Raw genomic sequence first — 11,753 nt, forward strand, 5'->3', positions numbered from 1 at the left:
CGCGAGCTTGCACAGCTGTGTGTCGCGTGCCTGCACGCGCAGCTTTTCTCTCCCCACATTTCACGAGAAGCGGCACGTGCCAAAATTCTCTATTCGAGTTCTTAAAGGCACAGGCCCAGTCAGGGTGCCTTGTTCTTTAGATCAGGGATGCTCAACGTTGGGTCTCCAGATGTTATTGGACTTCCAACTCCCATAGTCCCCAGCCAAAGGCCACTGGGCGTGGGGATTATGGGAGCAGAAATCCAGTAACATCTTGGGGAGAGTAATGTGTGAGCTCGCCTTTACTGAAAAAGCGGCCATGGGCGTCAGAACGCACGTTCCACTTTAAACTGACGCCGATTCTCTTCCACTTGTTACTTGACTGGGGGCACTATTCCAAGGAATGTTCCAGGCGTGAATCATTAAGGCAAAGCAGTGCTCCAAGCAGCATTTGGCAGTTCAGACTTGCAGAGGGCCCGCTAATTTAAGTGGAAGGACTGCCATGCAAAATGTGGTCAGTCAGTGAGAAACATCTTGTTCAGGATTGATTCTAAAAATAAGAAAGTAAGTTTCCATCTTTCCTGAGCATGTTCTGGCGTGAACAGTAGTGCATTCAGCTAATGTAAGTGGCAGGACTGACCATTGTTCAGTTGCTGTTTGTGCCCTCATGTTAAGAATACTGTGTGTGTCACAGGGGGTGATGTTCATGGTGGGGTGTGTGCAAAAGGCCTTTAGGTCCAGACTCCAAAATGTAGCCTGGCACGGGTGTTTTTAATCAATATGGACTTCAGAGCTCATTTTTTGTTCTGGCAGGAATCCTACACAGGAACATAGGAAGCTGCCTCATACCAAATCAGAACATTGGTCCATCTAGTTCAGTATTGCCCAGGGACTAAGAGCACCTCCCTGGGAGTAGTGTCCACTAAACAAGCAGGGACAACTGTCCCTGGGCCCAGAGGGTCAGGGGGCCTGCAAACAGTTTGACCCTCCATCACCCTGCCCTGCCTTGCCCCGCCACTTATCTTGGCCTCTGGGGGTGGGGGGTGAGCTGTGCGGGGCAAGCCAACCCCCATAGCAGCAACAGCGGGCCTTTCTGGCCAGCCTGCCTCTCTGGCGGAACTGCGCAGCTCCACTATGGATGTCGCATGCCCGTGGCGTCACAGGCATGCAATGTCCATATTGGAATTGCACGGTGCACAGGCGGGCTGGAGAGGCAGGCAGGCCACAGAGGCCTGTCCCACTCGGCTCACCCCCCTACATTCCAGAGATGCCAAGATCAGAAGCAGTGGTGGGGCAGCAGCACTGAGGATGTAGGAGTGGCGGTGGGGAGATGCTGGTTGCCCTGCCCCTTGCATCGGATGTCAGACACAGGGGGCGTGACTTAAGGTGCTGGGGCACATGCACGATGGGGGGCCCCTCCATAGATTTTGTCCCCTGGCCCCCAGGAGTTTTGCTACACCCCTGAGCAGCTCTCCAAGGTTTCAGGCTTAATTCTATCCCAGGCCTACCTGGAGAGGCCAGAGCCTGGGACCTTCTGCATGCAAAGAAGCTGCTCTACCACTGGACTCATCCTCTAAGGGGCAAATCTTACAAGGCCCACCCTGTAGTCACCTATCCACCTGCAAATCAGGTCAGACCCTGCTTAGGAAAGGGGAGACTCCATGCTCACTGCCACAAGACCAGTTCTCCTCCTCCCCCCAAAGGAGACAGCATTCCCCACCCTGGCTTGACAGAAGCAGCAGCCATGTGCAAGGGGCACTTTGGTAACACAGAGATCCAGGCCACATGGGAGGAGCCCAGTTGCAGCTTCTTCCCCCATCAGGATTGCTTCTCCAGACAGGACCAACTCTCCCACAAGCAAGAATGGCAGCATGCTGGGGTGTGGTGTTTTACACACTTGTATCAGAGAATAGTGGCACTGCATGGAACACTAAGAAAAGCCACTTAGTTCTACAACTGCTCAGCATCCATTTTTAAGATGTAGAATTTATCCTTCAACTCAGAAATCCTTTTATTCATAATTGTACACCATCCCAAACTTCCATCTCTGGGCAATTTACAGCAATATAAAACACATTAAAATCACAAGTCTCATTAAAAAGCTTCGGTGAATAAATGTGTATTTAGAGACTTGCTAAAAGTTGTCGGAGATGGGGAGACTTATTTCAGCACGGAGCACATTTCATTCTTGGGGTGGCAACAGAAGGCATTTCATCCTATGTGGGGACAAGCTGGTGGCAACTGCAGACAAATCCCTCTTGATCATCTCAATTGGTGGGGATCATGGCAAAGACGATGTTCTCTTAAATACCCAGGGCTTAAGCTGTTTAGGGCTTCATAGGTTATAACCAGTACCTGGTATTTTGCCAAGAAACATAAAATAGCCAGTGTGGTTCTTTTAACATAGGAGTAAATAACATAGGAGTAACTCTCCCAAATAACCCAGAGAACAACCTGGCTGCCCCATTCTGTACCAGCTGCAGTTTCCGGACTACAAAGGCAGCCATACATAAGAGTACATTGTAGTAGTCAAGTCTGGAGGTCACCACTGTTCTGAGGTTGTTTATCTCAGGAAACGGACACAGCTGGCATATCAGCCAAACCTGGAAGTACCTCGTTGTTTGCAGAGTTCCAACCCCACACAATAAGCACCTCCATCTTATTTGGATTCAGTCTCCATTTGTTATCCCTCATCCAGCCCATCACTGCTCCAAGACAGGCATTTAGGAAAGTTGTGCCATAACTTGATGTTGACATGGAGATTTGCATGTCATCAGCATACTGATAATACCCTGAACCAAATTTCCTGATAGCTCCCAACAGTTCAAAGAGCATTGGAGTCAGTATGGAGCCCTGGGGGACACCATATAGATGTTCACAATTTGAAGAACACCACAGTCTCCAAGCAACACCATCTGTAATCTGCCCCATAGGTAGGCCTGGAACCATTGCAAAGCAGTGCCTCCCATTCCCCTCAGGATACTATGGTCAATAGTATCAAAGCTGCCACAAGGACCAACTCCCTCTCAATTCCCCTTTGGAGATCATCCATCAGGCCAACCAAGGCAGTTTCCACCCCCATAGCCAGTTCAAAGACCAGTTTGAAATGGGTCCGGATAATTACTCAACCACTTGCCCCACCCAAGGAGCTTAAAGAGCCTGATTTTTTTAAGATCTAGAGATCCTGAATTTTGATCCAAACCAGTTTCATGTACTGAGTGCAAAAATTCTAAAAATGCCAGCCACCCCACTTCTGCCATACCTTCAGGGAGGCAGAGGATAACTGGGCAGCCACTCTACAAGCCTAAACTGATTAATCAAAGAGTACATGGCAGTGAGGAGCATTATGTATACACACACTCTTGACATCAAATGCTGCGATACCACAGATCTTATACGATCAAAGCACATGTAATCCTTCACTGTTTTAAAACACATTATGCCTTAGGGGTAATTTAAACCTTTCCCACCCACCCCCACTTATGCAATTTTTTTCAGCAGCCCCCAATATGCTGGCACATAATTATCTACTTGGGAACTTTAGAATATTTCTCAGCTTTTAAGGAAATAAGGAGTGCCACTAGCCAACCACTACAAGTTCTCAGCAATTGAATCTTGACAACTCATGCCAAGGTTAAACATTGCTTGAACAGGATTGGACCTCAGCATGCATTGGACTGTGGAAGGAACTAATGACCACAAATTTCACACATTGGAAAATAGCAGCTTGTAACACATGGATATTTGAGAATGGCTTGCAAGTGCATAAAAAAATTAAAAAGAACCCAAACTGATTAGCGAACTTACCATTGTCTTCCAAGTTAAAACTGACAAACCAAAGCATTAAATAATGTAAGAGTTTTTCTTGGTCCCTAAAGCAGCCTTTCTGGTGCTAAGGCACACCTAGACCAAGACTGCAGTTGACTTGCTCCTTTAGAAGATGGGGTGCCTCAGCTCCAAAACTGGGGGTTTAAGCCCATCACATTTGGCACTAACTTGCTCCTTTATGAATCAGAAAAGAACCCCTTCCAAGAGTATAAAGGAGGGATTCAGCTTTACCAGTGCACAAAGGAGCAAGTCAGATGCAAATGCGTTAGCTGACTCACTGTTTTACACAATGGTTTTGAGTACTCTCTTCTTTATCCATGTAAAGGAGTCAGCCCTCAAAGCAGCAGTTAAATTCCCCATGTCTGCAGCTGAATAACCCCATAATCAGTAAACCCCTTTATTTTGGTCACTGACCAGTATTAACACAATATAAAAGGTAAAGTGTGCCACCGAGTTGGTGTCAACTCCTGGTGGACCACAGAGCCCTGTGGTTGTCTTTGGTAGAATACAGGAGGGATTTACAAGACATTGGCAAAGTGGCCACCTCCTTCCCTGTGCATTTGGGAAAGGGTCAGTAAAACAGTGGCCAATGTCCTGCAGCACACCAGATAAGAAATGCTGCTCTTAACAAAGACAGGAAAGCTTTTGATATTAGTAAACTTACACAAGGCTAAGATATATGCTGTACCAAGGCTATTAATCATTTACTAAGGGTTTGACATCTGCATAGTAATCTCTACCTTTCCTCCAAACCCACAGCATTTGCTACACATTTTTACCTGGCCTGTTTTCTGTAAGTGAAACTCTGGCTAGGGGATTGGACTGCCCAACCTACCCCACCAGCAAGCACATGCAGACAACTTTGGGTTTTGGTGCCAAATAACTTTGAGCTTTAAGCAGTAGTTTAGCAAGAGATGCTTCCAAGTGGCAGAGTGTAGCCAGCCTACAAGAAACAGGTTTATTCCAAATTAGGCAATCAACTGAGCCATGTTTTTTTTCTAGCAAGTCCTAGAACTGTTAACTTGAACCTCATGAAACTATAATTCAATGTCTTGCCTATAGGCTCTATGTAAATCTATTCCACAGACTTTTTCTGCTAACCAACTCCTCTCCATCCACCAAAATGTCACAAGAAGCTCCCATCAGTGCTACCACATTTGCTATCTAGAGACAGCAAAGAAAAGGAACCAATTTATTTAAGTATTTATTGATGGCTGCCTAGATCTACCAAGTTACAGAGATGAGTAGTTTTATATGTTGATGTAATGAGCAAGTATATCAAGCATACACATCTGGACAGACATGCACAGGAAGTAGCTTCACATTTATACTATCAAAAAAATACAGCATTAAGAACCCAGCACCAATCAAGTTACTTTAATAAGAAACATTCTGTGGGAAAATGTCTTTTATATCAAGGTAATCTGGCTACAAAGATAGGCAGATTTCCATATTGGAATAAGGAAAAACCAGATGACTAAATTTCTCTTCAAGAGATTTTGATTGGAGAAGCTGTTCCCCATGCAGGTTTATATGCTGAAAGTGTAAAGACAAACTCAATACTTCCAAGTATAGCATATACCTTTCGGGACGTGTAGTTCCTAATTTCTGCCACATAGGGGCACCATTAAGCTTGTGACAAACATTGAGAATAACAGCTGAAAAGCACAAGTAGCTGCTATCCACTGGCTGCTCAACTTCAACCCACCAGCTGTTTTGGGACTACAGTTCCCACAATCCCCAGCCACAGTGGCCAATAGCCAGGGATTATGAGAGCTGTAGGCCAACATCTGCAGGAGGGCCAGAAGTTGAACAGTCCTGAATCACTCCCCATATCCACCCAACAATTAAAACAGGTATTCTGATACATATCCAACTAAGGATGAAACCCTAGCCTACTTACTAGCTTATTTAAAAGTAACATGTTTAGGATGAGGCTGCACCTTATAACCTTTAGATTTTATGAGTCATTACATAGTCAGGAAACTAAATAATGCTATAAACATTCTGAAAAATGCTGGAGTTCCCTTTTTATGCTTCATTTATAGGAAGCTCATATTACTTCTATAGGAAGTCAAACTGCAATATTGCTTTTAACTAGAAAGTCAGGTCAACAGTGAAGACTAAATGACCCAGAGCAGCTAAGCGTGTTCTTCATCCAAACTTGTTATTTGCTGCTGTAATTAACACTAGGGCAGAATTTCCAACAATGATATCTCATCAAGCTTACAGTTTAGTGCATATCCCTAAAATGAGACTTCAAGTGAACAAGCAAATGCTTTGAAAAACTGATCATAGTCACATGTTAACAAGGCGTTATTTGTTGGAAGTACAAGCATATCTAAGGAGGGAGGTGGTTACAAATTGTTTGAACACAAACAGCTGACAACTGCTGAGGTGCAAGACAAAGGTCTTATTGTTAAATTAGGACAATAGGCACAAATATAGCGAAAAGGGCCACTGTGGATATCACTAGCCACTAACTATAGAAATATTGTTTGCAGGCATGTTTGTTCTAATATTGCATCAAAGTGTTCTAGCCATAGCTATGGTTGGAGTTGCATATTTAGTATGTGTCATGCTAGTCTCAGAAACAGTCACCTGTGATAACAGCACTGCAGCTTTATTAAGTCACTTGGTTACAGTAATATCTTAAAACCGACAGATTCTGATGTTTAATAGATTCAGCATGAACATTGCACTATATATTCAGTTCACAAATATGTCAGAGCTGAATACAGCACTAGCCATCAATCCAGTAACAAAATGCGCTGGAATAGAAGAAATGCAACAAGATAGCTACACTGGAAAGACAACATTTTAGAAAAAGAGTGAACATGAAAGGGCTCCCCTCTAGTTCCCCAAAGCAAGTGTACAGTTGGATTTAACTATACAGCTCTACATCAGTTTTCTAGAAACTTAACAAAAAACACTGGCCAATACAGTCTTTGGATATTTAGACAAAGGGGAGAAAGTCAGTTTTTCATGAAGTCAGTCGCTTTCAGTCTCACCAGGTTCTTTGCCTCCTTCTTTGTTCTTTCGTACTTCTTCAATATGCTTGTCCTGATGAAGCAGAGACCAGACAGTACTCAACAAGACTCAAATTCTTAAGGAGAACGTTAGTCCTACCAATGCTGGATTAAGCTGCATGTATTACATTTTCAAGAAGGGATTGATAAACATAAGTATGTAGATTCTGAAGAACACATCTTAAGCGTTTCAGACTCTAACACCTGCACCACATATTGAGATGCACAATTTCCACCCCAGCTGGCTGTGTGCTCAAAGAAGCCACCCCATAAAAGCTTTTAATCCCGTTTTAAGAGATGTCTTCCAATCAGTACAATTCTCATTTGCAAGCTATCCTATGTGTTTTAGAAGGCTGCTGTTTTAATGGAAACCAGTTTTGCAGTGAATTGGTTAAGCCAAGTACTAATGGGCTATTTGCTTGCATTCTGTAGTTTCAGTAAATGGTGTAATTGTGCAGCTATTTGTGGCTTATATTATATTGCAACTGTTTAGCAAGTCCAATGCCTTTGTAGGATTTAAATCATAAAGAACTCTCCTGCACCTAAAGTTAATACCTAACCTAGATTATCAAGGTCTATATAAGTTAGAGGGCCAGTTATTCAACTGAACTGATAAATTCATATTTTGTTCTTTATTTGAAAGCTTGGACTCCAGACTTACTTTCTCTCTCAAGCGCTCCAGTTTAGCAGCAATTTGTGCTTCTCTGTTCTCTTTGATAGCTTCCATTTTGTGGGTCAACTTCTCCTCTGCCATTTTGCTGAAGTTGTTATTTTCTTCAATTGCCTTCTGCAGCACCTCTTTTTCATGCTCTCGTTTCTCAGCCAGTTGCTTCAACACCTCAGCTTCATGGGACTAGAATACAGATCCATTCCATGTTTAGTTGAGTGGTCTGTATGCAATTACAGTTGTTGGCACTGTTAAGTATTATTCAAGTCATTGATGGGTCTCTCAGTCAACTAGCAGCAAGGCTAGCTCCATTCAAGGCATACACTGGCCTGGCCTATAGGCAAGTCCTTCTCTCCACCACCCCCTTACTTCCTACTCCCTGGGAACTATCCCCTTCAAGTCCTTCCTCATTTCCAGAGTATATGAAGATCATTTAGGGCTCTTGTTCCATTTTGTGTGTGAATATACCTAACAGAACTGAGCAGTTCAAAGTGGAATTACTGCAATTCTATTTGAAATACTGACCACCTTCTACAGTTTTGTCCCTTGACATTCAATAAATAGGAAGTGCTGGAATAACCACAGTTGGAAATATTTTGCATGTGCAACAATATTGCCTGAGGGTGTTGTCAACCACATAGACAAACTGCATAGACCTACAAATATACCCATAATTACTTAGAAATCATGATAATAAGTATCTACCTTACGCCTTTCTTCTGCAGCTTCTAATTTCCTCTGAATTTCTTCCAGAGAGAGATCTTTCTTCTTTGGAGGGGAGAGCGGAAACTCTGTAACAGCTTCTTTTGAAGGAGGGCTAAGTATTAATTCAAATGCCTGCCCGGAAGCACGTTTTTCTAGTTCTTTAACCTGTATGTCTAATAGAGACATTGCATAGGAACAGTAAGTATTCCAAGTCACATGTTGACAAAGCCAATTCTCGTTAGAGACATTATACCAAAATAAACTCTATAGCAGCACTACAGACTTACAGGTTAGTCATAGCTCTCCCCACGCATAGTATCCTGGAAGTCCCTTGCAAGGGACCTTAACAGTGAACTATTCCAAACATCACAAAAGCTACAGTACCAAGAAAGAAACTATGAAAATAAATCAGTTAAGATTTGTTTAAGTTTAGCACAGATATTTGCTGAAGTAAGACTCAATTTCTGCATAGCTATCTTAAATGCTGTGCACTTTCAGGAAAATTTCAGTTAAACTAGACAGAAACACTTACATGTAAAGACAAATCTAAGGATAAAATTAGACATCACTTTAACACATAATTTGGCTCTGTGCATTTTGTCCTCATGGAGCACAGGTCTATGAGTGGTTACTAGTCTGATGGCTGTAGGCCACCTCCAGCCTCAGAGGCAAGATGCCTCTCGATACCAGTTCCAGGGCGGCAGCAGTAGGAGAGAGGGCATGCCTTCAGCTCTTGCATGTGGGCTTCCCAGAAGCATCTGGTAGGCCACTGTGTGAAGCAGGATGCTGGACTAGATGGGCCTTGGGCCTGATCCAGCAGGGCTTTTCTTATGGGTTCTTTCTGTGCTAAATATCAGCAGTACCATGTTGGAGCACTGCCAATCTTCATTAGAATGACAGCAGAGGTGTAGGGTTAGAAATTTTCCATTTCTAGAAGTTCAGTACTTCATAAAATGCATTGGTAACAATTAATTGATACCAATGCAATATCAGGCAAGCTTGACAATTTCAAAGTTGTACTTACTGGCTTTCAAAAAAACCATCTCTAGGAAATGTGTGAGTACTTATGTTTTATTGATTTGTGAACAGAAAGTAAATTTTTAACATATAACATGTCAAATCATATCACAATCTATTTAGGGCATCTAGAAATTGCATGGAAAAATTCCCTGAAAATGTTTTCAACCCCTTTCCAGAAATTTTTCAAAGTTTCTGGAAAATCCACTTCACTGAATGGCAGTGGAGCAAAGGGTTAAATCCCCCCAATATCCCCATATACAAGGACAAACATGTTTACCATGCCTAATTTGGCCTCAAGTAATTCTTCCCAGGGCAACTATAGATTTGATCTTCATAGGATCCACCTCTGACAAAAAAGCGTTATAATTTGTCCAAAAACACTGAGAACATAGGTGGTATACATTATTCATTTGGCCTATTTCTTTCAGAAGGTACAACCCCAAAGTACTGACATCAATAAATCCCACTAAAATAAGCTTAGAATTGTTCATCCATCAACAATGCCTGTATCTGACAGTGTTGTCAAAGCACTACTAGTAGAATAGTGCCCTTTATGACCTGGTAATACTTACCAGAAGAAGCCATGGTGAAGGTAGACCTCAAAATAATATGCTCCAGGAACTCCAGTAAGTGGGTACTGAGAAAATGGAAACATCAGATAAATTGAAGTAACCATATACAAAAAAGCAATACATTAAAGTTACTTGGGACTGAGCATTTTCCTTTGACACTAAGAATATCAAGGAAAATCACAGCTCATTCAAAATGCTGGGCTTTTAAAGTCTCATGTAGTTGATGTTTCATTCAAACCCTTTGTCTTTCAGGTTTAGAAGATGTAGTGCCTCACATCTCTTCAAAAAAGACAACCAATAATGTAATCAAACCAGAATATTCTTGATTAAGCAAGGGCCTGTTTTCTACCTCAGGCCTAACCCAGTGTTAATGGGAAGATTCCCTGCTACATGCCTTTATAAGTAAAGCCATATTACTAAGAGATACTACTACAAAGGCAATGTGTTCCCATTTACCGAGTGACAGAGGCAAGCAATTCCATTTGTTACTCAGCATAAAATGCATAATCAGCCTTATGTCAGACTAAAAATATAAAAAATAGGAGATGGACATTTGATTACATTAGTTTAATATGATATGGTTTTAATTGAACACACATTTGCCCATGTCATACAATAAATCTGTGCGTGCATTAACAGCCTCTTTGTTTGGAACCAATACAGCAGCATCTCTAAATACCTACAGTTATCCAGAACAAAGCAGGCATCTCTGAAAATACAAGTAATTTGTAATAAAATCAGACTAGTTTCCCCTCACTTACTTAAATGAATGCATACAGAGGGCTGGAAAAAGTCTCAGGAGGGCAGGTTGCTTGGGCACCTAGAAGTTTCATGTTTGCACCTGGGGATTTTAGTTTTTTTCTGCTCAGTTGCAGCAGGCAGCACCTAAAATTAAGATGCTGGTACCCAACAACTTTAAACTAATTTCCAGCCATAAATGCTTCGCTACTAGAGCACATTTGTGTATCTGCCCTTCCCACGTTGATGATTAAAAGCGATCAGAGCCTATGAACAATCTACCAAATTCGCAGAAGCCCTCCCTAAATTAGGATCCTCAGGAGGACAACGCATTCCCTTTGAGCTGTCAGCCTAAGATAGGCAAACGCTATTGTTCTTATTACCTTTGTTGAAGGCGCAAGGCACAAAGGGAGGTTCGTTAAGGTGGCGACAGAGAATCGCTTTCTCTACCACAAGAGCAAAGCGAGGCGGCGTCAAAACCAACAAATAAGCTATGCCTAGTGTTATCCCTGCCTCAACTACACGCGACTTCTTTAGATAAAGGAACATTTACAAAAATATGGGGAGGGGAGAGGAGTAAATGCGTGCATTTTCGCTATCGGTACAGACAGACAAAGCAGCTGGCTGGAGAAAAACGCACACACAATAGGAGGGAAAAAACAACGCCCCAAATAGGCTTTCGAAGAGAAGCAGCGCCCCCCCGCCCCACTTTACATACTACGGGGGTGGGGGGGAGACAGGCCAATCCCCAGCCAATAAGGAGGAATATTAACTCAAAGGGAGGAGTGGAGACGAGCTCGAAAGCCGCCCGCCGCCGAAGCCCCGCCCACCCACGCGCCGGCCGTTCTAGAACCGCACCGAATTCAAACGGCCTGAGAGCGCGCGCGCGCGCGCTGAGCAGCACCCTTAGCGGGGGAGCGCGCGGGGCAGGAGGGCTGGGCTAACGGTAACATCCGGGCACCTGCGAAGCGCGCCCCCTCCCCCTCTTCTTCGCTAGGCGCCCGCCGGGAGAGGCTGCGCGCCCCCCACCTTTCCCCCTCCCCGTCCCGCCAAAACAGTCTCGCGGCAGGGCGACACGAACACCTCAGCAGCCGCGCCAACGCCACGCTGTCCGCCATCCCCGCCCAGTTCCGAAGGCGCCACACGTGGGGTTATTTGTTTGGTTTCTTTGGCCGCTCTCCCGCCGCCCTCCGCATTAGAGGAGCTTTGAAGCCC

General features: G+C 43.7%; 1 protein-coding gene across 2 annotated transcripts; it reads right to left on the reverse strand.

Annotated features, from left to right (window-relative positions):
* Positions 1-5,169: 5,169 nt before the first annotated feature.
* Positions 5,170-10,590, reverse strand: STMN1 (stathmin 1). 2 transcript variants are annotated; one of them, XM_053267800.1, is made up of 5 exons: positions 10,562-10,590; positions 9,801-9,865; positions 8,209-8,381; positions 7,498-7,689; positions 5,170-6,870 (listed from the first exon to the last, which is right to left on the reverse strand). In XM_053267800.1, the coding sequence occupies exons 1-5, from the start codon at positions 10,573-10,575 to the stop codon at positions 6,799-6,801; spliced, it is 516 nt and encodes a 171-aa protein (XP_053123775.1). In that variant the 5' UTR covers positions 10,576-10,590; the 3' UTR covers positions 5,170-6,798. The 2 variants fall into 2 exon arrangements, with proteins under 2 accessions (XP_053123775.1, XP_053123776.1); XM_053267801.1 differs by lacking the exons at positions 9,801-9,865; positions 10,562-10,590 and having other exon boundaries at positions 8,209-8,394.
* Positions 10,591-11,753: the final 1,163 nt, after the last annotated feature.

The sequence above is a fragment of the Hemicordylus capensis genome, chromosome 7 (genome assembly GCF_027244095.1).
Source record: "Hemicordylus capensis ecotype Gifberg chromosome 7, rHemCap1.1.pri, whole genome shotgun sequence".
NCBI lineage: Eukaryota > Metazoa > Chordata > Lepidosauria > Squamata > Cordylidae > Hemicordylus > Hemicordylus capensis.